At 51.0% G+C, this 27398-nt stretch overlaps 1 protein-coding gene and 2 non-coding genes across 3 annotated transcripts; all 3 read right to left on the reverse strand.

Annotated features, from left to right (window-relative positions):
• Positions 1-1738: 1738 nt before the first annotated feature.
• DALRD3 (DALR anticodon binding domain containing 3) lies at positions 1739-19382 on the reverse strand. Its single transcript, XM_029051815.2, has 13 exons — positions 19163-19382; positions 18430-18734; positions 16919-17205; positions 16638-16711; positions 13141-13260; positions 12843-12913; positions 11166-11227; positions 10620-10702; positions 6227-6350; positions 5888-5946; positions 4922-5035; positions 3292-3360; positions 1739-2475 (listed from the first exon to the last, which is right to left on the reverse strand). The coding sequence occupies exons 1-13, from the start codon at positions 19361-19363 to the stop codon at positions 2356-2358; spliced, it is 1689 nt and encodes a 562-aa protein (XP_028907648.1). The 5' UTR covers positions 19364-19382; the 3' UTR covers positions 1739-2355.
• Positions 19383-24374: 4992 nt separating this feature from the next.
• On the reverse strand, positions 24375-24477 carry MIR425 (microRNA mir-425). The gene has a single exon (NR_034837.1). It is a non-coding gene; the product is annotated as a microRNA mir-425 (primary transcript).
• Positions 24478-26759: 2282 nt separating this feature from the next.
• On the reverse strand, positions 26760-26873 carry MIR191 (microRNA mir-191). The gene has a single exon (NR_034836.1). It is a non-coding gene; the product is annotated as a microRNA mir-191 (primary transcript).
• Positions 26874-27398: the final 525 nt, after the last annotated feature.

The raw sequence follows: 27398 nt of genomic DNA on the forward strand, positions 1-27398 counted from the left end.
TCCATGCGTCCCACAGGAAGCTCACAGTGTTAATCCCCATTTTCCAGATGGCATAACTGAAGCACAGGGAAGTTAAGCAACTTGCCCAAGGTCACAAAGCAGACCTGGGATTAGAACCGAGGTCCTTTTGACTTCCAGGCCTGTGTGCTATGCACTAGGCAACACTGCTGCTCTGTTGAGAGCTTGGAGCATATCAGGGCGAGGGTGTCCAGCACTGGGCTCCATACACTGGAGGTCCCTCTGCCACACTATGATGTAGAACCCGCATCCTCTGACTCCCAAACCCGTGCTCTTTCCACTTAACCACGCTGCTTCTCTATATTAACTCTGTACCAGGCCAGATCACGCGCCATTAAGGTTGTTGCTTTTGCTAGGCCAATGACTACTTCCATCATGATGTGCCAGTTTTCTTCTTAGTAAAAGTCCTTTAATCTGTTATTCGTTTTTGCTCTGAGGACATAAAGCTCCCCACTGGTGCTCTCCTGGTAAGGCAAGTTTAGTTTGAGGTAGGCAGTCTCGAGGGCCAACTTTTCTAGTCCCTCTCTCCATTCAGAGGGAGCAGTGCGCTCCTGAATGGGGCTGCTCAGCCAAGCCCTGCTCCTGCACCTTCAGGGACCAGGGACCAATATCCTGGACCACCTACTCATGTAGAACTTTGAGTGCACATATGAAGTAACTCACCGTTGGTAGGACTTGCATTTGAGTTGCTTTTCGTCACTTGTGATAGCTGTTGTAAAGCCATCTCTGCTCTCTTGCCTCATCTCCCTGTAGTCCAGCAGCACACAGTGTGAGGCAGTTGGTTATGGTATGAATGCAGTCTGAGGCCTTGGAACAAGGTCTGACTCTAAGATGGCTTCTTGATTTTTTTTTTTTAATCTTTTTTTTTTTAATGGTATTTGTTGAAAGCTGACTCAGTGCCAGGCACTGTACTGAGTGCTAGGGTAGATACAAGATAAAAGTGCTCTGTCTACAGTAAGCACTCAATAAATACGATGGAGTGAATTGGTTGGACTCGGTCCCTGCCCCACCTGGGACTCACAGTTCAAGTCAGCAGATTGGCCTAGTGGAGAGAACACGGGCCCAGGAGTCAGAAGGACTTGGGTTCTAATCCTGGCTCTGCCACTTATCTGCTGTGTGACCTTGGACAAGTCACTTCACTTCTCTGTGCTTCAGTTACTTCATCTGTAAATTGGGGACTGAGACTGTGAGCCCCATGTGGGACAGGGACTGTGTCCAACCCGTCAAAGGGCAGGGACTATCTGTTACCGATTTGTACATTCCAAGTGCTTAGTACAGTGCTCTGCACTTAAGTGCTCAATAAATAGTATTGAATGAATTAGCTTCTATCTACCCCAGCACTTAGAACAGTGCTCAACACATGGTAAGTGCTTAACTTCATCATTAACATTAACCGTTATTATTAATAAAAACAATCCACATTTTTTTTTTGTCACAGATAAAGTAACAGGCATAGAGAAGTGAAGTGACTTACCTGAGGTCACACAGCCAGACAAGCGGTGGAGCTGGGATTAGAATCCAGGTCCTCTGACTCCTTGACCTGGGCTCTTTCCAATAGGCCACGCTCCTCCAATGCACAGGCCCAGCACAACAATGGAAGTAGTTGTTTCACTCCTTCGACCTCTGGGCGTTGAATTTATGAACTCCTCAGCTGTGTAAGATTCCCCCATAACCCTCCTCACTCCTACAGAGCTTGAACTGAAACTCCCAGACACTCATCCATTAAAACAAAGTCTCTTTTTAATTTTGGATTAAAATACCTGCATTTTCAAGTTTACCCAGAGCCTCCGACATTGCACTTCAGTCTATAACAATAAAAGTCAGTAGAATGGAACGGGCGGAAGGCAATGCTTCCGGCAAGTTGTTCAGAGGCAGAGAAGTAACTGGTGAAATGGTAAAGGGCCTCAGTTTCCAGTCGTTTACTACTCAGGGGGGTCAGCAGTGAGTACCGGCCTGGCTGCTAGAACCCCTGGCATGGAACGGCCCCACGCAGGAAGGAAGACAAAGGTAGAAGCTTACCAAAAACAGCAGCTTCCTTTTTCCCTGAAAAGATTCCGTCTGGAAGAAGCTCCATTAGGTGCAGCCAAAGTGTTGCTCAATTTTAAGCAGCTATTTCAGAATGATCCGTGACCAGAAAGGGAAGCTGCTTCCGGCTGAGACGAGGCGACTCCGTCGATAAATGGAAAATTCACGCCATTCTCTGGTCGCCCCTAGCCAGGGCACAGAGCTCATCCTTATTGGAAAAACTACACTTAAATAAAAACAACTTATCTAAACTAAAACAGTTGGCACGTTGACTCCCTTGGGCTTCCAGAGCCAAAGGGCTGCCCAGTTAAGTTAGATCTGGCTGAGAGGTGGGAGGTGCAGGGCAGACAGGGCCCTGTGGAAGACGTCCCTCACTGCCTGCATCAGCTGTAAACGGGCAAACATCTGGCCAAACAGGTGAGGCTGGGGCTCCTGCAAGAGAGAGAGAGAGAAGCGAGAGCAGCTTTGTGAGCTTGGAGCAGCTGTGGAATTGGGGGAGGTGGAGGAGGAGGTGGTTGACCTGGATTTAGGCACTAATACGATTGGACCCTTTGCCACTCTTCACCTTCCTTGTGAAATGACTTGCCCAAGGTCACACAGCAGACAGGCGACAGAGCCGGCATTGGAACCCATTCCCAGGCCCGTGCTCTAGCCGCTAGCCCATGCTACTGATTGCTACTGACTGATGGACCGACCGCCATCTCCGCCCCAACCTCTTAGGGGCCTACAGGGGCTACGGGGTGAGGCCCACTGAACACAGGATCCTACTCCCACGGTTCGGGCAGGGACTGGCTGTGTCCAACCAGGCTCTGGGAGAGAACTGCCAAGGGCTTGCTGGTGAATCTGAAGCAACTCTGTGGCTGTGTCACCTTGGTCAGCAAGGGGGGGGGGGGGGAGGATCGTCTCTGCAGGGCCCAGAAGCAATCACTGGCTACCCAAGGCTATCTGTTCCTTTCCCTTGAGTAGCTGGTGGGCAGAAAAGAACCAACTGAATAAATGGGCACATTCTCCCCCAAGGCATCTGCTTTATGGTCAGAAACAAGTCGGGCTGCAGCACGGGAGTGAGATTCCCAATTCCCAAACCATCGCCTGGGATCCTGGGCCTGACTCTTCCCCGTAGCCACACCTAAGAGCCCTTGATTTCTAAACCGTCTTTCAATCCATTTTCCATGGTGGTTGAGTTGTGATCTATCCCACCTTCAAACAGCCACCACTACAAAACAAACAAGCAAACAAAACAAAACTTACCCTAAGTATATGAATCCGGTTGTAATAGGAGCTGAAGTCCATGCTCAGCTGCACCAGGAACTTACAGATCTGTGACACAAGCAAGAGAAGTCATTTAGCCCTTTCTACGGCCGGGAGGACCGGCGGAGCTGCAGCCGGGATCGTACAGGCTTGCCGGGTACAGCGGGCCTGTTGAACACGTAACCCGCTGACTGGTCTGCACAGGACAAGGAGCCAGCGGCAAGGGTAGCTGGAGAAGAGACATACACACAGACACGCACACACACTCTCTCTCCCCTCACTCCCCCACTTTGGCCTGAGACATGGCTCTCATGGTTGGAAGAAATGCCGTCTGTAGTGGCTTGCTGATGCTGGAGGTGGCTCTGCCCAAAAGTTCCTCCATGCTGGAAGCCACAGAGAGCAGTCCCCAGCAACAGTAGCAGCAACAGGGCAGGACTGTTGGTAGAGATAGGCTCGGCTGGCTCTCTCCTGCTGCCAGTTGTTGCCTGTTTCGGTGGGGGCAGAGAATGTGTGACTGTGTTTGAGTTGGTATGATTGCTGCTTTCATTCACCCATTCAGTCGTAGTTATTTGAGTGCTTACTGTGTGTGCTTGGGAGAGTATACTACCTTAACAGATGGACACATTCCCTGCCCACAACAAGCTCAGAGTCTCGAGGGGGAGAAAGACCTTAATATACAACCATAAATAAATATCTGCTGTCTCCCTTTTCGTAACTTTTCCTCCCCATGATCTTGAACCACTGTCCTGACCCTCATGGAAGCCTTGCCCACCCACACTGCAGCAATCAATCAATGGTATTTATTGAGTGCAGAACACTGTAACTAAGTGCTTGGGAGAGTATGGTACAGCGGAGTCGGTAAGCACGTTCCCTGCCTTCTAGAGAAGGAGGTGGACATTATAATAAATAAATTACAGCTGTGTAAGTAAATGCGGTGGGGCTGACGGAGAGGTGAATAGCAAGTAGTTAAAGGGTATGGACCCAAGTGAAAGAAATTAAATTGATAGTTCTCCTCCCCAGTTTCCTTACCCTTAATCATGCCATGGGTAGTTGTGGCACCAAAAAGGCTGCGAGTCACTGACACTGTCTCAGAACAATAAACAGCCACCGAGTTTGACGCGTTGAGTCTAAGCTTTTGTAGTTTCACCCCTTGTCAGCAGTGTAGCAACGCCCACCCAGGGGCCTCCAGCCCCCACACCAAGGATTCCCCAGGGTGAGGCTCAATGCTCAATTTAATATTATTAATAATAATAATGGTATTTGTTGAGCACTTACTATGTGCCAGGCACTGTACTAAGCGCTGGGGAGGATACAAGCAAATCAAGTTGGACACAGTGCCTTGTCCCATGTGGGGCTCACAGTCTCAATCCCCATTTTACAGAAGAGGTAAGTGAGGCACAGAAGAGAAGCAACTTGCCCAAAGTCACGCAGCAGACAACTTAAGCACTTGGCCCAAAGGAAGAGAGCGGGACCTGGGGGCAGGTTTCAGTGTAGTGCTTGGGATCGGTCAGTCAATGGTATCTATTGAGGGCTTACTCTGTGCAAAGCACTGTACTTAGAGTTTGGGAGAGGACAGTAAAACAACAGAACAGACACATTTCCTGCCCACAATGAGCTCACAGTCTCTTACCGCCTCGGTGCTGATTGGAATGCGTATCCCTGGGCTGGAGACGGGAAGCTTGGCTAGTTGACTGAGTACTTCCGAGAAGGGAATTATGTCATTGAAAAGTAGAAGCCATTCTCCCTGTGCAAAGAAACGTCAGCTTTGCCCTGGAGCCTTCTCTCAGTTCTGACCCCCAAGCCAGCCCAGCCCAGCCCAGTCCAATGGTTTGCGAGCCACTCTGGGGCAGAGAGGGAACGCCAGGAGATACTCAGGTCTCCCAAACTGCAGGGGGTTGCATCCTCGACAAACCCCCCGCATTAAGGAAAACCCGAGCTATAGGACTCCCCCCGTCTCCGATGCCACACTCGGTACCGTCACTTCCGACACCATACCGTGTCGTATCCAAACGGATGCATGACGTCGGAAGGACGTTTCCCCATCCCGTTCCGTTCTAGCCCAAACAGATCGTGAGAACACGCTCTATGGACGAATTGACTGCATTTGCTTTTGAAACGGATCGAGAAACGGCTAGTGTTGGAGAAAGGGACGACAGTCTGAGGAGGTGGAGCAGATGAATGAAATGAGGCCTGTCTCTTGAGTGTGGCATTGGGTCCAGTGGGAACGCTCCGCACCCCCCCCACCCGATCCTACGTGTAACTGAATCCACCCAGTTCGCCTACAGTGCCAGAGCTGGGTTGCTGCAGAGCCCCGTGTTAAAGGGGCCCTGTATCTAGAAAGGCTCGTGTGGTCAGACACGCGTTTCTTAATTCCCTAACATTACTCTGCCCAGAATGCCAAGTGAAAACTTGCGTCCCGGTACTACTGACCGGGAAGTCTCTAGCCCTTCGAGGGCCTGAGCCTCAAGAGTTGGTGGGGCCTGAAGCCAAAGTCCCGATGGAATCCAGAGATGAGGTAAAACAAAGTGGCTCTTGAGGAGGAGAATGTGGAGGACAGGGCTTGGAGAGGATAGCTCTCCCCCAGTGGAGCACTCACCTCTTCGTGCAGCAGGGAGAAATCAATTTCAGATGTGGAGGGCAAGGCAGGATACAAACCTGCAGACAGAATACAGGGACGGACTACATGGGGCCAATTCGCAACCAGACTGCACCCAGGTTTCCTCCTGGGCTTCTATCGGGATCAATACTTTTTGCAAATGCTGCTTTGTCTTTGAAACTCAAAAATGGAAATTAAGCCACAGGTTCCAGTGGGAACCTCAGAGGTGAGTTTTCTCATGAGCCCAGGAAACTGGGAAAAGTGGCAGCCAACGGCCTCTTACTTCCTCCCCTCAGACTGCTGGATTCGGTAAGATCGGTTGGTCCCTCGAGCCCTCACCTCGCTCCACGGCCCGCTTGTAGTTTTCAAAGAGGGTGGCGAGGCGGGCACAGTTGTACATGACAAAGGTTCCACTCCTGTTTCCTTTGGAGGAGGCGCTGGTGGCACCCAGGTTCAGGGTGATCTGCAGGTGAAAAAAAAAAAAGGTGACCATTTTCCTATTCACCCCCTTCACCCAGAATGATTCTGGACCATTGGGGTTTCACAGATCCTCCTCACCATTCACACGAGACGGGGAACTCTCATCTTTAGCTAATCGGACAAAAACGGAACTTCTAAAGTAATGAACAAATTGGAGACTATATAACTGTAGCTGTAGCTTACATTTATTGGACTTAAAAGGGACCACCAGGGTAATAATTTCTTCCCTCCCCTTGCCTCCCCCCCTACTCCCCCAGCAGGGGCCTGGCCATCCCTGGAGGGTCAAACTAGGATCTTGCTTTCTCCAACCTGTCCCTTCCCGCTCCTCTCCCTCTCTCCCCGCCCCCCTCCTTGCCCCAGATCACATCTCCTCCCACCAGTTAAAGCAGGTATAGCAGACTCGCTCTAGGGGAGGTCCCTTAATTACAGTTAGACATTCCTGCGTGGGCCTGCACTTTTATAGAGCTATACCTTACTAAACAATTTGCACAATTACTAGCAAATTGAGACATTACAGTTAACGAGGATCTGCTCCTAACCCTATCCCACCCGGCTTCTGCCGCGGGAAGCGGTGCGGAGTCGGTCGTTCAGAGGCCCGGCTCCGTCCGTCCTCCGAGGGAGCCAGCTGGGGAAAGGGAGTTGGCTCGGCTCCCAGGATGGTGCCCGGGCCAGAGAAGCAGGTCCTCCCCCCTGCCCACTGGGCACCCGCAGGTGTCTCCTGACCCCACCCTGACTCCTCCCAGGGCTGGAGCCGGGGACGGCTACCTGCTCCTCCAGCGGTGCGTCTCTTGACGTCGCTGTTTCAAGCCTGCCACTGGCCCTGCCCTCCCCTCCCCACCCTGCCTTTCTGAAGGTACAGTCATTTCTGCTAAAAACGCATGTTTCGTCTTTATAAACAAGATGGAAGAATAGGGGAACATAGTTACCATAATGCGGCTCTGAATTGCTTATACCAACCAGGATGGGTCTCTGCCAGGAATGCTGTTTCAGGCAGATGACAGGATGGTGTGGAAACCCTGTTACCAGTCCTTCGTTAGCATTACAAAGGGAACCAATTGCAGGTATTTAAAATTCATCGATAACTAGAAACTGACTTTAAGCATTGAGGTGATCAGAGTCAGAGAAACGTCAGAGAAACAAGCGAAGTACAATATTTCAAGCTTTATAAGGCTTTTGTCTTCCCCAACCTACTTGAATTTTGCTTGGTGTGTGAGAAGCCATGTACTCTTTCAATTGGTTTTGAACCTTCTTGTCCCTACCCCCTTATTTCCCACTGAAACAACTGTTGACACACCATGATTTGAGGGTAACACCGGGGTTGGCAGGATAAATACATATATGAATTGGAGGGGCAGAGGAGAGTGGCCAGTTCCAAACTTTCACCACAGAGCCCGCCCCATCCGCCACCACCCCCACCCCTTTCCCCAACAGCGGGGCTGCAGGAATCCCGCAGGACACGTGGGGTCCCTAGGTTGGATGGGCCTGAGCCAAGGAATGCATTTAGGGCTCTGTTGCTAAGAACGCTGACAAACTGAAAACCCAGAGGCAGGATTAGAATCCACAGAACCTAGGTTTTTAAACTTTTTTAATTAGCCTCTGAGCCACAGTGAATGTGTGGGCCAGGCCCCAAATCTCCAGCCCAGCCTGAGTGGAGCCCTGTGATGACCGCGTCTGGTCAAGGGCCCAAAGGGGGCCTGGGCCTCACTCCGGCGAGTCAGCTGCCACACCTGCACAGTGCCTTCCTTCATATGCTTGTGGGCTGCTGGGATCTGTAGACGACCCTGGAGGGATCGATCAATCCATCAATGGTATTTATTGAGCACTGGATTGAGCACTTATTGAGCACATACTCAATATTTATTGAGTATGCAGAGCACTGGACTGAGCGTTTGGGAGAGTACAATAAAATAGAGTTGGTAGACATGTTCCCTGCCCTCAAGGAGTTTACCGTCTGGAGGGGAAGACAGACAAGAAAATAAATTACGGATCCATACATAAGGGTTGTGGAGCAAATATCAAGTGCTTAAAAGGTATGGATCCACGTGCGCAGGTGACACAGAAAGGAGAGGGAGTAGGAGAGATGAGGACTGAGTCAGGGAAGGCCTCCTGAAGGAGATGGGATTTTAATAAGGCTTTGAAGGTAAGGCGAGTGGTGGTCTGTCCTATATGAAGGGGGAGGGAGTTTCAGATCAGAAGGAGGATGTGGACAAGAGATCAGCGGCAAAACAGACAAATTTGAGGTACGGTGAGTAGGGTGGCATTAGAGGAGGGAAGTGTGTGGGCTGGACTGTAGTAGGAAATCAGCAAGGTAAGGTAGGAGGGAGCGAGCTGGTTGAGTCCTTTAAATCCAACGATAAGGAGTTTCTGTTTGATGTAGAGATGGATGGGCAATCAATGGAGGTTCTTGAGGAGTGGGGAGATATGAACTAAGTAGTTTTTCAGAAAAATGATCCCGGCAGCAGAGTGAAGGAAGGACTGGAGTGGGGAGAAGCAGGAAGCAGGGAGGTCAGAAAGGAGGTTGACGCAGTAGTCAAGGCGGGAGAGGATCAGTGCTTGGATCAGTGTAGTAGCGGTTTGGATGGAGAGGAGAGGATGGATTTTAGTGATGTTGTGAAGGTAGGACAGGCTTTGATGAAATTGAATATGTGGGTTGAATGAAAGCGATGAGTCGAAGATTATGCCAAGGTTACAGGCTCATGAGACAGGGAGGATGGTGGTGCCATCTACAGTGATGGGAAAAATCAGGGGAAGGACAGGGCTTGGGTGGGAAGATGAGGAGTTGTGTTTCAGACGTGTTAAGTTTGAGATGCCAGCGGAACAGCCAAGTAGAGAGGTCCTGCAGTTAGGAGGATATGTGAGACTGAAGAGGAGAGATGTCAGGGCTGGAGAGGTAGATTTGGGAATCGTCCAGTGGAGATGGCAGTTGAAGCCAGGGAAATGGTGTCAGTTAGGGACTGGGGCAGCAGAGCAAAACATGCCCCTCGCCATTTCCCTAAAACACCAGTCCAATTACGGACTGGAAGTCACTGGGAAAATAGTCTATGTGGAAGGTTCCTGTTTCCTTTCAGCATTTAAGTTGCCTCCACTGAAGTTGCCTCCGATACTGAAGTTTTCCCAGTGTATCTTGCTTCCCCTTTATACCCAACTGTTTGCTCCCACCCTGCTAATCCTGGTTTCTAGACTTCTGCCAGTCTTTGTGGACCTTCCCCTCTGGGAACATTCCTCAGCTGACTTCAGTTGTGTTTGACCACAGTGAACCCTGTTTGGCTCTTTCTAGACCAGGCTGAGGGCCCATGCTGGGTGCTAAGCAACCATCCTCAGCACTCACTGTACCTCCAGAAGTGTCCTGGCAGGGGCCTGCCCGGGGCGGAAATCCAAGGTCCAGTAGCCATGGTGCCACCCAAACAAGACCCGACTGCCCACACTGCACAACTCCCTGGGAGGGGATTTCTGGCTACGTGTACCAACCTGGAATGATGCTGTGGGGAATAAGGGAGCCTGGGAAGCATGGAGCAGTTCAGCTTTGTGCCCACCCTCTGCCACCCTGGGGGCTCAGGTCCTGAGGGCCTTGTGGGCTTCACCGGAGTCCTCACCCACTAAGCGCTAAACTACTCACCTCACCCCCTTCTCCACATAGCACCCACAGACGTAGCTTGAAAAACTGCAGCTTTCCCTAACCTCTATTTCAGTGGTAGACTGTAAACTCCTTGAGAGTCGGCAGTGTGTCTACCTACTCGACTGTCCTCTCCCAAGTGCTTGGTACAGTGCTCTGCACACAGTAATCCCCAATAAATACCATTGATCGATGGACTGACTCGCTGCAGAACTCTAGTCTGGCTCCTGAAGGGAGGCAGCAATAGAGAGGAGCAGATGTAACCTCAAGGCCCACATTGGGGGGGGGGGGGGAGCAGGGGGGGAGACACTGCCAACGCCGATCCTTACCCTTGTTTCCCACGCATCCCACCCCCTTCTTCTGCTCGGGATCAGTCTTTCTCCTCACGCCCTTTTGGCATTCCAGCGCTCTGCAGGGGGAGTTCCATTCCACCTGAGTGGACCTGGTGGAAAGCTAACCCTGGGCATGATCCTGAGCCATTTCCCTGAGGCTTAATAAAAACACAGCGGGGAGTGAGCATCTGTCTCCTGGCCAGGACATGAATGGGAGGTGCAGAGGAGCTAGATTCCAATTTATGTGAGTTTTAGGTCAGCAGGGATGGCTCTGGGGTTTTGGATTTGGAATCTCTCTGACACTTACCTGACTCCGATGGGATGTGCTCAGCATCTCAAACTTGATTGTGGCAGCAGTGAGGACACAGATGTTTTCTTTCCACACCTCATCTGCCCAGGAAGCAATGGCAGAAGAGGGTATTAATTGTTGAGGTGTCTGTAATATCTGCATTTATTTATATTCATGCCTGTCTCCCCCTCTAGTCTGTAAGCTCGTTGTGAGCAGGGAATGTGTCTATTTAAGGTAATATTGTACGCTGCCAAGCACTTAGTACGGTGCTCTGCACACAGTAAGCACTCAAATACAAGTGGATGAATAAATGAATGAATAAGGAGCAGCTTCCACAGTATTCACTGGTCATCCCCTGCAAGGAGCTTTGGCTTCCCTGCTCTGTGATTCGGCCTTCCCCATCCTAAACATCTGAGCAGGAAGAAGACAGAGAAAAACAGAGAGAGAGAGAAAGACAGAGAAACACATACACACACACAGACAGCATGTGCCACTTGAGCTAGGAGGAGATGGTGTAATGGGAGCCAGGCAAAAAGATTTCCTAACAAAAGAATGAGCTACTACCTTGAAGATGGGTTCTCCCACGTTTCTGCACCGAGGCTTCATGCACCTGGGCCTGCCTGACTCTGTAAGTTAAAAAAAAAAAACCAAACCGAATAAATAAATGAAAAGAGGCCCTTAGGGAAAACAAGGAGTCCATTACATCAGGAAAGGCTGGTCGGGGTAGGTCCTCACCGTTTCTCTCCTTAGCCCAGAACCACTCTCTGGACCCTACGGGATGTCTGAGGCTGACATTAGGACCCCAGAGCCTGAGTAAAAACTGAGCCTACTGGGAGTAGGGAGCAGGGGGCACTAGGAAGGTACTAGGTGCTTGGAGGGTCTAGACAGAAGGGAAAGACACAATCTCTGCCCTCAAGGAGCTCACAGTCTAAAGGGGCCAGGGTCAACTGCTCGTATCTTCGGGGATCCCAGCACCTTCACCAGCAGCAGGGCTCCAGTTAGCTGCCACTGGGCAGGGACACAGGGAAGCAGAGGTTACAGGCCTGACCCCAAGCCCCAGAACCCCCTTGCTCCTCCCTGCTCGCTGCCGCCCAAAGCTCTCAGATGGCAGAGTTTCCGTCTAGGGGACCAGGGGAAGATTTCAGGGTAAAATTTCCATTCTTTAAATTCCCCTCTCCTCCCATCCCCTCCTACTGGCGCTCCACCACCACCTCCCCACCGCACCTGACTGGTCTCCAGATGGCTCTGGCCCCGCTCTACCCCTCCCCTCCCAGCAAAGTAGGGTTCTGGAGAGCAGAGGGATAGGAGGGGGTGAAGGGTGCCACGCCTTCTCCCCGCCTACAGTACAGTGGGCCTGGGGCTGTCAGGGGTCCCAGTGGGAAGGATGTAATTCCTGTTTTCTAGACCTCCCCAAGCCTCACAGATCCCCCCCACCCACCCCTTCCTTCTAGGGTCAGCCCTGAAGGGGAGAGGCAATGGACATAAATCGACAAATATACCATGGTTGAGAAAGATGGAGATAATGTAAAACATGCAAATGTAGCTGAGTAGTATAAATTATAGAAATACCAACTATGTAAGTGATTGATAAAATATAATGCACACATAAATGAGTGGCAAAACTAAACTTACAAAGCAGAATATGCAAATAAATGAAATCTATAAAAAAGCCAGTTGTGACGACGCATATATGTAGGTAAAGCGAGTAAGGTGATGTGCTCTCCTAAGCCCTTTTTACAGTGCTCTGCCCACAGTAAGCGTTCAATAACGACCACTGATTGCCACCTGGGTAGGTGGGGGATTGATCAGGGAATGCCTCCTGGAAGAGGTGGCTTCTTAGAAAGCCTCTGAAAGAGGATTTGGGTTTAGAGGAAGCCGTGCCAGGTGAGGTTAAGGCATGAATGGTGGAGCAGAGGCGGGAGAGAGATTTGGGAGACAGAAGAAGTGCGAGCTGGAGTGTAACAAGGTAAGATGAGAAGAGAGAGCCAGTGGTCAGGGGTTTTTGTTTTGAATGAGAAACAGAGGGAGTTTTTTTTATTTGGGGGGGGCGGGATATGTTCTAATTGGGTTGTAGAAAGATGGTACGCGCATAAGATTGACCTAAGGGGAGAGACTGGTAAGGAGGCTGTTACACAGCAGGGCCTGGGGTTCCCCCCCCTTCCCCATTAGGACCCAGTGGGGTGGTTTTATTCACAGGCCCCCACTATCCCTCTCGATACATGAAGGAAAGAAAGTACTTACTGATGGTATTGGAAAGCGTCTGGAGGTGCAGAAGAACCAGCAACTTTCACCGGGCCACAGACGAGGTATTTCTGAAAGAGAAAGAAATGCAGATAGCAAAACGGCTTGTTCCCCTCCCATCCTGTCATAATCATCCAGGTTCTCTTCCTCTATAGAACATCCCCACCTGGCCCCAGGCATCCCTTGGGATCCGATCTCACTTCTTCCCACAGCAGTTCTAGCATCCCACCCCCAACCATCTAAAAAATTGGGGTGAGGGGTGGAGATGAAGGTGTATGCCATGAGAAGCGCTGCCCACCTGCTTGAAGGGGGCACTGATGTTTAATAATCTCCAAATCAAGTCAATTTTCTGTTGCTGGAACTCCTCCTCACAGCTCACCACATAGATCAGAGTGCAATCATCCTTTGGGATAGGGCCCTGGCAAAGGCAACAGCAAAGTAATTGATCACACACACACCCCACCACCCCCCAGCAAACCTCAGGCTGCCCATCACAAGAGTAGTACTAGGATTTCAACCCAAGTGACAGCATGAAAATTCAACTATTTATTAGTACCTCATCTAGCGTTATGCTCCTCATGGACACTCAGTATTGGAGGAGCTGTTTACACACCAAGTTCACAGGAGATACCGGGCCACTTACAAGCTTGAGCTCAATCCCCTCCCAACACCCCAGCCCCCCTATAGCTCACTCCTATACAATCCCCTCCCCTACCCCATCCCTGTCATCCTTTCCTACATCGTTCCCACTCTTTCCCACACCACTCCCTGCAAATCTGTCTTGTTCCCCTCAGAGACCTCTGATCTTTTTACCCCCTCCCATCTTAAGTCATCATATCCCATTTGGTCTCCATACCCAAATTACCTTCTCTTGATGCACAAACTGACACCCTCAACACTGCCCTCTCCATTGAACTCAAATTCTCTCACTCCCCTGTGCCTCTGTCCATCTTGGACCACTAACTCGCTACCCACAGTCAGCTTCTTCTGCTCAAGCAGCAGAGCGCTGCTGGTAGAAATCCAGACACCAGGCCGACCTCGTCCATCTAGAATTCGTCCTCACCTGCTTTAATTCTGCCCTCTCCTCCCCCGGAAAGCAATATTCCATCTTTCTTGACTCCCATAACCACTGCCCGCGCCAGCTGTTCCAGACTTTTAACTCCCTCCTCAAACTCCTGTCCCCCCACCCCCACCCCCATCTCTTTCCCCTGATAACCTGGCCACATACTTTAATTGAGAAAATTGAAACCATCAGGCGTGATCTCCCTAAAATAATAATAGTAATAATAATAATTATGGTATTTGTTAAGCACTTACTATGTGCCAGGCAAATCTCCCCTGTTCCTCTTCCATCTCTCCCTCTTCAACTCTCCCATCTTTCCTAGCAGTATCTCAAGGGGAGATTTCTCAACTCCTTTCAAACTCTACTCCCTCCACTTAACACCTCTGACCCCTTTTCTTCATATCTTATCAAAACACTCACCCCCTCCCTTACCACCCCCCCAGACTGCCATCTTCAACCATTCACTTTCCAGTGGACTCTTCCTTACTGCTTTCAAACATGCTCATGTTTCCCCTACCCTTAAAAAACCCTCCTTTGCCCCCACTGCTCCCTCCAGTTGTCACCCCATCTCCCTCCTACCATTCCTCTCCAAACTCCTTGAGCAAGTTATCTCCACTGCCTCTCCTCCAATTCTCTCCTTGACCCACATCACTCCATGGAAACAGCCCTCTCGAGTCACCAATGGCCTTCATTTTACCAAATCCAATGAACTCTACTCCATCTTCATCCCCCTCCCCACCCCACAGCACTTGTGTGTATATATGTACATATTTATAATTCTATTCATTTTATTAATGATGTGTATATATCTAGATTTCTATTTATTGATATTGATGCCAGTTTACTTGTTTTGATGTCTGTTTCCCCCCTTCTAGACTGTGAGTCCACTGTGGGCAGGGATTGTCTATTTGTTGCTGAACTGTACTTTCCAAGCACTAAGTACAGTGCTCTGCACACAGTAAGTGCTCAATAAATACGATTGAATGACTCCTTCTTGACTTCTCAGCTGCCTTTGACACAGTGGACCACCCCCTTTCTCCTGGAAACATTATCCAACCTCGGCTTCACTGACGCTGTCCTCTCCTGGCTCTCCTATCTCTCTGATCGCTCATTCTCAGTCTCTTCCGTGGGCTCCTCCTCTGTCTCCCAACCTCTTAATAGTGGGAGTCCCTCAAGGCTCATTTCCGGGTCCCCTTCTATTCTGTATCTACACCCACTCCCTTGGGGAACTCATTCACTCCCATGGCTTCACTTACCTTACCTTTACTTACTATGCGGATGATTCCCAGATTTACCTCTCCAGCCCTGACCCCTCTCCTCTTGTAGTCTTGCATTTCCTCCTGCCTTCAGGGCATCCCTAACTGCATGTCCTGCTGAGACCTCCAGCTAAACATGTCCAAAACAGAACTCCCCATCTTCCCACCGACACTCTGTCCTCCCGCATCACTGCAGACGACACTACTACCCTCCCGATCTCATAAGCCCTTGGCATTATCCTGGACTCATCACTCTCATTCAACCCATATATTCAATGTCACCAAATCCTGTCGGTTCGACCTTCACATCATCGCCAAAATCCATCCTTTCCTCTCCAAACTCCTACTATGCACAGCCAAATACTTATCCTATCCTGCCTTGATTATTCTATCAGCCTCCTTGCCCACCTCCCTGTCTCTCCCCTCTCCCGTCCACACTTCACTCTGCTGCCTGGATTGCTTAAAAAAAAAAAATTCAGTCCACATGTCTCCACTCAAGAACCTCCAGTGGTTGCACATCCACCTCCACACCAAATAAACAGAAACTCCTTACCATAGGCTTTAGAGCACTCAATCAGCTCTCCCCCTCCTACCTATCAATCATATTTACTGAGCACTTACCATGTGCAGAACACTGTCGTAAGCGCTTGGGAGAGTACAATATAATAGAGTTGGTAGAAACGTTCCCTACCCACAGGGAGCTTACAGTTTAGAGGGGGAGACAGACGTTAATATAAATTATGGATACATACATAAATGCTACCTTACCTCACTGATTTCTTTCTACAACCCAGCCTGCACTTTTCGCTCCTCCAATGCCAACTTACTCACTCACCTCACCGCCAAGCCCTTGCCCACATCCTCCCTCTGAACTGGAAATCCCTCCTCCTCCATGTTTGACAAACCACCACTTTCCCCACCTTCAAAGCTTTATTAAAGTCACATCTCCTCCAGGAGGCCTTCCCCGATTGAGCCTTCTTTGCCCCTACTCTCTCTTCTTTCCGCATGGCTTGATGCACTTGGATCTGTGACCGTGAGCCCTGTTGTTGGGTAGGGATTGTCTCCATCTGTTGCCGAATTGTACTTTCCAGGTGCTTAGTACAGTGCTCTGCACACAGTAAGCACTCAATAAATACGATTGAATTAATGAATCCGTATCCTTTTAGCACTATCCCACCCTCAGTCCCACAGCGCTTATGTACATACCCATAATTTATTCATTTATATTAATGTCTCCCCTCTAGATTACACACAACTCTGCTGCACTGTACAGAGCTCTGCACGTAATAGGCACTCGATCAATACTTCTCTGTGCCTCAGTTACCCCCATCTGTAAAATGGAGGTTAAGGCTGTGAGCCCCACATTGGCTGGGGACAGTGTCCAACCCAATTATCTTCTATCTACCCCAACGCTTGGCCTAGTACCTGGAACACAGTACATGCTTAACAAATACCATAATTTTTTTTTTTTAATACCATTGGATGGATTGATTGTTTGGGCCGAGTAGCTTCCTGCAACTCCACAAGGGTTTCCAGGTGCTCTTCTCTCACTGTGAACAATGAAGAAGAGATGGTCAGCCCACATAAGGGTGATTTTTGCACCCTGAGAACCTCACCACCCAGCTTTCTGGGGCCCCGCTTCCCTTACTGTGCAATCGGGCGCAGGCCCGAGACGACAGAGCTAGAAAAGAAGGGTGGTGACGAAGGATGATACTTTTCAGCTTCCCCCGTCCCCAAGGGTTCCCTTTGGTACTTACCTAAGCAAGTGTCCAGGTTGGCATCATAACCTTCCAAATGCGGCTGCTGTTCAAGGAATTTCTTTAAGTGTATTTTGCACAGCACCCCGGTGGGTAGCCCTCGAGCCTCCAACTTCCGCTGTTCAACCAGGGCGGCAACACCCCGGCGGAGTACTTGCTTGGCTGCCGCCCTGGCTTCGGAAGACAAGGAACCTTCAGCAGATGCTGCAGGCCAATTCACTTTCAGCTGTTGAAGAAACCACCTGATTCGATCATCGTGCAAGGCTGGGACTAACCGCACTTCCATCCTACAGAACAAACGCAGAAGTAATGAGACCTAATGGACGGGGCACAGGCCTGGGACTCGGAGGACTGGGGTTCTAATCCCGGCTCCGCCACTTGGTTCTGGTGCCACCTCGGCCAAGTCACTTAGCTTCTCCTTCTCTCTGATCTCCCTTCCTCCTCTCTCGCCCCGCTCCAGTCTATTCTTCACTCCGCTGCCCGGCTCATCTTCCTGCAGAAACGATCTGGGCATGTCACTCCCCTTCTTAAACACCTCCAGTGGTTGCCTATCAACCTCCGCTCCAAACAAAAACTCCTCACTCTAGGCTTCGAGGCTCTACATCACCTTGCCCCTTCCTACCTCTCCTCCCTTCTCTCCTTCTACCGCCCACCCCGCACGCTCCGCTCCTCTGCTGCCCACCTCCTCACCGTCCCGCCGCTCCTCTGCTGCCCACCTCCTCACCGTCCCGCGGTCTCGCCTATCCCGCCGTCGACCCCTGGGCCACGTCCTCCCACGGTCCCGGAACGCCCTCCCTCCTCACCTCCGCCAAACTGATTCTCTTCCCCTCTTCAAAACCCTACTTAAAACTCACCTCCTCCAAGAGGCCTTCCCAGACTGAGCTCCTCTTCTCCCTCTACTCCCTCTACCACCCCCCCCTTCACCTCTCCACAGCTTAACCCTCTTTTCCCCCCATTTCCCTCTGCTCCTCCCCCTCTCCCTTCCCATCTCCTCAGCACTGTACTTGTCTGCTCAACTGTATATATTTTCGTTACCCTATTTATTTTGTTACTGAATTGTACATCGCCTCGATTCTATTTAGTTGCCATTGTTTTTACGAGATGTTCTTCCCCTCGACTCTATTTATTGCCATTGTTCTCGTCTGTCCATCTCCCCGGATTAGACCGTAAGCCCTTCAAACGGCAGGGACTGTCTCTATCTGTTGCCGACTTGTTCATTCCAAGCGCTTAGTACAGTGCTCTGCACATAGTAAGCGCTCAATAAATACTATTGAATGAATTCTCCGCGCCTCGATCGCCTTGTCTGTTAAAACGGGGATCGAGACCGTGAGCCCCACGCGGGGCAGGGGTCGCGTCCAACCTGATTAGCCGGTCACGACCTCAGCGGTCAGTACGGAGCCCGGCACATGCTAAGTGCTTAATGAGTACCGTACACGGAGAGGCTGAGCAAACAGCGCAAGGTGGCATACCCAAGGAAAGGGGATATCTGCGGAAATCCTAAAGGAACTCACCCTTGGGTCCTGAGGACTTCAGCCAGGTGATCAGCCACCAGGATGACTCTCAGGTGGTTCAGGCTGAGGGCACCCACCTTCTTCTGGCTATGCAAGGGCACGCAGTCCAAGATGATCACCTTGCCGCCGGCCGAAGGCAAAGCGGGAGGTTTGATATACCGCGGGACAGCATTGAGGACCTGCTGAAAGACAGCCGGCCTCTCTAGTCGGAGCACCAGCCCGGCCTGGGTCTGGATGCATTTCTGCACGGGGAGCACCCCGGGGCCTTCGAGTGCCGTTACTGCATCCAAGACGTCTTTGGGAACCTGCGGGGGAAATGGCAGGGGAGGAGGAGAAACGGCTGAATCGAAAAGTGCTTGCCGAGTCCCTCTGGCTCTGAACTAGATATACCGTCTCCGGTACCCTTCTCGAGAAGCCCACCCACCTGGCCCTTCCCCTTTAGGACAGAGATCCCAGTGAGGGATGTCGTGACTGCGTACTCGCCTACGGGTTCCAGGGAAGATCTGCATTTCAACCACGGAAGAGGGGGGGACAACGGGGGGAGGAGGGAAGAGGCGAGCAAGATAGTTTCGGTTTCAGCGAAGGCTCTCGGGGATGTCGGAGGAGGGCCTGGTTAAAGTCGAATCCCCCCGCCTTCATTGGTTTGGCCGGCGTTCACCCCGACCCGGCCCTTCCTCATTGGTTGCCAATGGCCCTGACCTCTCATCGGTCCACCCCCACTCCCCCATCCCACCTGCCCATCGCGGAACAGGGCCTTCAGGGCGCCCCTGGGGGCGAGGAAGTCGCGGCTCTGAAGGTTTCGCGCGCCGCTCTCCTTAAACCAGACGGATCTTCCGGGGTGGCCGGTGGCACGGTGGGGTCGTGGGCCACGGGGCTTCAGGGCCGCATTCAAAGCCTCTAAGGTCTCCCCGACGCCGAGGCGACCGGTCGCCATGGAGACCCCCAACGAAATGAAAAACATCGGAACGAAGCCCAACAACTTCCGGTGTACGGGGCCGCGGAGAGCCCAAATTCCCCTGGCCGGAGCTCGGAAAAGATTGGGTTTCCGCTTTCGACACTGCCAGAACGCGTTGCTCCGGCGCCGGTCCGCTCCCCCCCCCCGGCCTTTCCGAATCGCCTGTTTTGAGCCCCCTCTTCCGTCCTCCCTTCGATGCCTTATGATCAGCGTGGGAAGCAGCGTGGCCCAGTGGAAAGAGCCCGAGTTTGGGAGTCAGAGGTCATGATTTCGATTTCTGGCTCTGCCTCTTGTCAGCTGTGTGACTGTGGGCAAGTCACTTCACTCTCTGTGCCTCAGTTACCTCATCTGTAAAATGGGGATTAACTGTGAGCCTCACGTGGGACAACCTGATTACCCTGTATCTACCCCAGCGCTTAGAACAGTGCTCTGTACATACTAAGCGCTTAACAAATACCAACATTATTATTATTATTATTACTTCACTTCTCTGGGCCTCAGTTCCCTCATCTGGAAAATGGGGATGAAGACAGTGAGCCTCACGTGGGACAACCTGATGACCCTCTATCTCCCTCAGCACTTAGAACAGTGCTTGGCATATAGTAAGCGCTTAACAAACACCAACATTATTATTATTATTATTAGCCCCCGCTCCCGAACCCGGTGGCCCGGAGCGCTTTCGTGCTCTCCTTCCAACCAGGACTCGAAAAGGTGGCTTCTGGGCCCATCCCGGCCCGGCCCCAGCGGGAACTCTGCCTGCCTCCTTCCCCACCCCTAGCCGATATTCTATCGATCAGGGGTACTCTGTGCCGAGCCCTGGACTAAGAGCTTGGGAGCAGCAGCCTGGCATAGGGGCTAGAGCACGGGCCCGGAAGTCAGAAGGTCATGGGTTCTAATGCCGACTCGGCCATTTGTCTACTTTGTGACCTCGGGCAGGTCACTTCACTTCTCGGCACCTTGGTTACCTCAGCTGGAAAATGGGGATTGAGACTGTGAGCCCCACGTGGGACAGGGACTGCGTCCAACCCGATTTGCCTGTAATAATAATAATAATGTTGGTATTTGTTAAGCACTATGTGCCGAGCACTGTTCTAAGCGCTGGGGTAGATACAGGGTAATCAGGTTGTCCCACGTGAGGCTCACAGTTAATCCCCATTTTACAGATGAGGTAACTGAGGCACCGAGAAGTGAAGTGACTTGCCCACAGTCACACAGCTGTCAAGTGGCAGAGCCAGGAATCAAACTCATGACCTCTGACTCCGAAGCCCAGACTCTTTCCACTGAGCCACGCTGCTTCCCACCCCGGCGCCTAGTACGGTGCCCGGCCCTTAGTAAGCGCTTAACAAATACCATACTTAATTAATTGGGAGACAACAATACAGCGGAGTCAGCAGACATTCCCAGCCTAAGCCCCATTTTTCCTCATCTCCCACTCCCTTCTGCGTTGCCCCGGCTTGCTTCTTTTGCTCTTCCCCCCAATCCAGCCCCACGGCACCTGTGTACATATCTGTATTATATGTATCTGTATTGATGTCTGTCTCCCTGCACCAGACCATAAGCTCATCGTGGGCAAGGAACGTCACTATTGTTGTGTTGTACTTTCCCAAGTGCTTAGTACAGTGATCTGCACGAAGCGCTCAATAAATATCATTGAATTAATTCCCTGCCCATACCGAGCTTGCAGTCTAGAGGGGGAGACAGACAGCATAAATAATTTAGAATACATAAAGATGTACAGAAGTGTTTTGGGGTTGGGGCATAGTACACTTACTGAGGTTCTTCTGTATGTTGCTTACCCATTTTATTCTGGACCTGCACTTTCTTTAAATTGACAGTATTTCTTGGACACATCCTTATAATAATAATGTTGGTGTTTGTTAAGTACTATGTGCCAAGCACTGTTCTAACCGCTGGGGTAGATACAAGGTAATCAGGTTGTCCCATGTAGGGCTCACAGTCTTCATCCCCATTTTCCAGATGAGGTAACTGAGGCACAGAGAAGTTAAGTGACTTGCCCAAAGTCACATAGCTGACAAGCGGCTCTACTGTTTCCCTTATCTGTCATTCCTTTTAATGTCCGTCTCCCTCTGTAGACTGTAAGCTCCTTGTGGGCAGGGATCAGATCTACCAACCCTTTGGTATTGTGTTTTCCCAAGCGCTTAGTACAATGCTCCGCATACAGTACGCACTCAATAAATACCATTGATTGATTGAGTCTGGCATATGATGATGACGTGACCTCACAGGAAGGTAGATCCTTCAAGTAGATGTCTTCATTAGTTAAGGCAGGGAAGAATGTGTCATGGGAGGGATGTAAAACCTGCTTGGAAGATTTGACTACCTATGTTCCCAACCTTAAGACTAAAAATGTCTTGTGACAATGACCGCAACTTTTGTTTTCACTTTGTACAGTGCACAGTAAGTTTGGAAAGATAATTTTATTTAAATTCATTATTCTGGGGACAATTGGAATGGTGAAATGAGGCCAAACATCTGTGTGTGTGTGTGTGTGTGTGTGTGTGCGCGCCCACCTTTTGCAAGCAAAATAGGTGAGGCTTCAAGGGAGGCGAATCAGTCACCTGAAATCAGTAGCATAAAATAAAACCCAATAATGTAAAAAAAAAAAAAAAAAAAAGAGGTCACTGGCATTTTACCCCCATTCTACTCTCCCCTCCCAGAAAGTTGGCTAATCCTGGTCCAGGATTAAACCTGAGGGTATAGGTCCAAGACCAAGGCAAGACTTTATACAGCAGTCTAGAGTCCACCCTTGGCCAAATCAGTTTGAGGTTTGATCCAGGGCTTCAAGTCAATTCCAAAAAGGACCTAAGGGTCTCAATCAAACCAGAACTCCGGGTCCACTTAGAACCACACCCTGAATCGGCCAGTTCTGGAACCAACCCAGCCTCCTTCTTCAGGCCGGAGGACTCCCAAAAGACCACTGCAGCCTAAGCCAACTCATCTCAGTGAAGCTTTATTATGCATGGTTATTGGACTGGAGTCTGGTGTCCCCAGACAGTACTAGAACACACAATCTCTCAACTTTTCTATCAGGGACACTTCTTCCATGCTTTTTGGGGAGAGAGCCACGTGGGCCCCTTAGGGCAGAAAAAGAAGTCTGCTGGACCCTCTCTCTCTCTCTCTTCCCATCCCCACCCCCTGCCCCTCTTTCAACAACAGACAGCAATATAGAATCAACAATTTTATTTCCAGGATACGGAAGAGGCAGTCTGGTCTTTGCAATAAGCAAAGGGAGGTGTGGAGTCACTGGTCCAATCCAGTAATTACTTCTAGGAGGAAGAAACGTGCTTGTTAAGTGGGGGGGGGGGAACTAATGTCCTTGAGTGGCTGTCCTGAAGTCCATGGGCCACAGATCTGAATAGGGCAGAGCTGAGAAAGGAAGATTACCTTTGGACTAAGACCCTTGGGTTTTCTCCAGCTTAGAAGGCACAGGCCTCTCTCCCCTGCAATTCTTCTCCAGGACCCCAAAGCACATGGGCTGGACTGGCCCCCTGTTCCCCTCATCCTACCGTGGCAACTTCTCAGCTGCTTGGCTCACTTTAAAGTACAGCCTATTCCCCTTCCTGGCTTCTTACTCCCTTACCTCACTGAGGATGAAGGTCCGCCCTTCCATCTGGCTGCGTTTTCTCCTTTCCGATCCAATCCCTCTTCTCCCACCCACTCTTTTCCCTGCCCCATTCACTTCTTTCCTCTCTCCGGCCCCACCAGGGTGCTACAGTGCCAGTGCGGTGCTCTCTCCACCATCCATAGCCAAGAGATGATCTGAGAATTGCTGCTCACACCAGACCAACTACTGACCGTCTGCAGTGACAGGAAGAGACTTCCTCCCCCAGCATCCTGCAATGCCCTCTGCCTTTGCACAGCTACTCGGCAGTCAGCCTACCCCAGAACTTTCTCCCTGGTAGATCGCAAGAGACCTGTTCTCCCTCCTACTTGGACTGGAAATCCCAGGATGGACAGGGACTGGGCCTGCTCTTGAATCCACCCCAGTGCTTAGAACAGTGTGTGGCACATAGTAAGCATTGAACAAATGCCACCATGATTAGTATTAAAAGAGGAGGTGAGATCCACAAAGAGGACTAAGCAGTCATCTTCCTCTAAAAGGGACAGCTTCCAAAGGTCTCGACATGGTAGGGGGTGAACTTTCTCTAGAAAGCTATGGGGCAGCCTCCTCTCTCTCCAGAATCCCACCATCACCACAGTATTTATTAAGACCCGTTCTAGGGCTTTTTTATGGTATCTGTTAAGTGCTTACTATGTGTCAAACAGTGACCTAAGGGCTAGTACAAGTCAGATCAGACACAGTCCCTGTCCCGCATGGGGCTCACAGTCTAAGCGGCTTAGGGAATTGGCAGAAATAGAAAATGTGCTCTACCTTCAAAGAGCTCATAATCGAATGGGGCGGGGGGGAAATCACTTGTCATATATTGACAAATATACAATCGTATACAAAAATAAAAATAAGCATGAGGAGAGTGATACACAATAAGCAAGCAGGTGAATTAATCAGTAACAAACAGAAAAATGTATGCATTGAGGTGGTGAGGGGGTAGCAATCTGACTGGAAGGATTTATCTATCTGCTTCTCCCCACCTCACCTCCACCCCCAAGGACAGGGGAGCACTGGATCAATTCCTAGGGGTGGTTGGGCAGAGAACAATCCAGTCACCTGCAGGATCCCAGAACCAGAACATTAAGGTCACACCCCCACACACACACACACACACCCCACTCCCCCACCGCCTCTGACTAGGATGAAGGAAACAAGAGTCCTGCAGGCCTTGAATTAGTTAGGTTGTTTATGCTGGTCCCATGGAATGAGCTGAAATGCAGGGGGATTCACTTCAGAAACAAGCCACTGACCTTGGCACCAGAGAGGTCTGGGTCCGACGAGAGAGCTCAGGGATGGGATCGGAGGCAGAACCGTCCTGGATATCGGGCTCCATAAAGCTGTTGAGATCCAAGTTTCTCTGGGAGGCCCCGAAAGAGCTTTGGACGGACACGATATTCCCGATGGCTTCTTGGCTGTCCGCTCAACGGGAGTGATCGTGTCATTCCAAAGCGATTTCTCTCCCATGGAGTCTAGGCTAGAGAACCTTGGCTAGCGCCGATTACCACGCTCTTCTCCTACAAGACCTCAAGGAGGGGCAGAGTGCACACCGATGGACAGCATTCTTGACAGAGGCAATGGTTCCTGTTTGACGGTGGCCCGCTCTCAGCTGAAGAGGAGTCCCCTGTGAGGCAGGTTTCTTCACATTCACTGGGTAGGAGCGTGAGGAGGCCCCCAGGGAGAGGGCACACCCGGCTGCCCCATCTATCTCAGGGGTCTAGAGCGGGCCCTCCCCAGGGTTTGGGACCGGGCTGGGTCCCCACCGCTCAGGGAGCTTCTCTTCCCCTGGCCCTACAGCCCCGACAACCCACCAGCAGCAGGAAGCTCTTACACGTGACCCCTACCCCAGCCTCCCCAGTGGCTGGTTCCAGCCACCTTGTGGCCAGCTCTTGATGGCTGCTGCTATTGTAGAGACCGTTGTGGTAGTTCCTCCCCAGGAAGTGAGACACTATCTTTAGCAAGCAGCCGCCCAGGCCCCGAGACCTGCTGGACCTCACCGCCCCCCCAAGATGAACCCCTTTCACAAGGTGTAGCTTCCCCATCCCCCTTTACCATCTGCTGGAGCACAGCCAGGGCTGCAGTTACAACTGGTTTGCATGTCAGCCCGGGAGTTTCCCCATCCCTCACTGGCCTTGTCCAGGTTTCTTTTCTTTTTTTCCTTGTGTGATATTGGTTAAGCGCTTACTATGTGTCTCGCACTATTCTAAGAACAGAGCTGGGGTTGATACAGGTTAATCAGGCCAGATATAGTCCCTGTCCCACGTGGGGCTCACAGTCTAAGTAGGAGGGAGAACAGGTATTCATTCCCCATTTTGTCATGGAGGAGAAAGGCACAGAGAAATCAGGTGACTTGCCCAAGGTCATGCAGCAGGCAAGTGACAGAGCTGAGACTAAAACCCAGGTCCTCTGGCTTTTAGGCCCGCCGTGCTTTATCCACTAGGCTACACTGCTTCCTTAGGTTCTTCCAGGGACCTAGGCAGCTCTGCTGCTCTTACGCAAAGTCCAGTTTAGTGGGCAAAGTCCTCCTGAGTCCTCTGCCCCTCCAATTTGCTCCCCAGGACCTGCCTTCACTTCCTGTTTCTTGTCTTGGGAATCCCCTACTGCCGACAGTAAAGGAGGAAGAAGTGAGCACACATCAACCTTGGGCAGGACAGGAAGCCCGGCCTGGAGCTCCCCAAGTCCAGCCACTATTCCAGGGGCTTAGAGAAAGTTCGGCAAGGAGGACTCCCCTCTGGCCCCAAGCAATCAATCAATGGTATTTATTGAGTATTTGCTGTGTGCAGAGCACTGGACTAAGCAGTTGGAAGAGTTGGTAGACGATTCCTGCCCACAAGGAGCTTACACGCTTTCCACCTGCTCCAGGCAGATTGAAGGTAACGGTAGGGATAAAACTGGTGACAAGGCTGGGCTGACAGCAGAGATGTGGAACACAGTGTGGGGGACTCTTCTTCGTTTGCTCCCCATATCGCTCTTCTTAGCCCCCTCACCGATCTAAATCATCCCACTTCTACACTGAAACCCCACAGCGCTCTCTTACTAATCTGCCTGTGTGGCTTCAACTGGGCTCTACTAATTTTCTCGGCAAGGACCGTCAAAACTCATCTGGCACCTGACAGCTGGGAAGCTGGTGTGTAACTGAGCTCCCGGATAGCGTCGGAAATCGAGCCGCTACAATTCCCCTCAGAACCCAGGAAACAGCATGGCGTAGGGGATAGAGCAAGGGCCTGGGAGTCAGAATGTCATGGGTTCTATTCCCGGCTCTGCCATGTGTCTTGTGTGGCCTTGGGCAAGTCACTTCACTTCTCTGCACCTGTTACCTCATCTGTAAAAGGGGATTAAGACTGTGAGCCCCTTGCCGGGCAGGGACTGTGTCTAAAGCAATTTGCTTGTATCCACCCCAGTGCTTAGTACAGTGCTTGGCACATAGAAAGTGTTTAACAAATGCCACAATTACTTAACAAATATCAACCAAGAAAAGGTGTCTCCTGGTTCTGAGAATGGCCCCGGGGTTTTTTCCAGAGGCTCAGCAACATCCAGGACCCTGGGCCACCCTGACAGCCCAACCCAACTCATGACCCTGTACATGAGTAGGAAGGGAAAAATGTCTCCCTTCCCACATTCCATGGGAAATGTGACCTGAGTGGAGAGTTGGGATACTGCTCAGCTCAGGTCCCAAGATAGGAGCTGCTTGGAACCTTTGCTTTTAGGCATCACCTGGTCTCCTGCCCATGAGGTTGGGACTCGCAATGGTGCTCTTGCAGGATAGCAGGGAACGAAATCCAACTGCAGCTGGAATGCTCTGGAGACAACAGCTGCTTTTGGGATTCCGTTGCCTGCTGTCAAGCTGTCAAGGATGCTCCAGTCCCAGAACCTGAGAGAGGAGAGGCACCACATCTGAAGTCAAGCTCCCTGGAGGCTGCGGGGTTCTAGTGGTGGGTACAGTGAGACCAGATCTCCACAGCACGGGTACAGCTGGCACCATTTTGGCTTCTCTGAGGTTCTGAACATTCTAAAACAAATACACAAACACACATGCACCAAAAAAAAAAAAAAAAACCCCAACAAGATCCAAGGTCAAGGAGGTGCTGGGCTCCACTTTCATTTGGACAGGAATTCCCCTCCTTCCACTTAGCTTTTCCAATAAGATCCTTAGTCCTTTGAGGAGTTAGAGAGGCTCTCAGAGGGATTGTGTATAAGAGTCAGAAGATGGCAAGCCAGGGTCAACAACATCATTTTCGCCGGGGGAGGGACCAAGCCGACACCGAGCAGCCAGGCAGGAGCCCCTTCTTGACAGATGGGATGGTGGGGGTGCATGGCAACCCCGAGCCCAAGAGGAAGGAAAACAGCTCTGTCTTGGAGAACAAAGCCCTCACCTGTGGGTTGGGG

The sequence above is a fragment of the Ornithorhynchus anatinus genome, chromosome X1 (assembly GCF_004115215.2).
Source record: "Ornithorhynchus anatinus isolate Pmale09 chromosome X1, mOrnAna1.pri.v4, whole genome shotgun sequence".
Classification (NCBI taxonomy): domain Eukaryota; kingdom Metazoa; phylum Chordata; class Mammalia; order Monotremata; family Ornithorhynchidae; genus Ornithorhynchus; species Ornithorhynchus anatinus.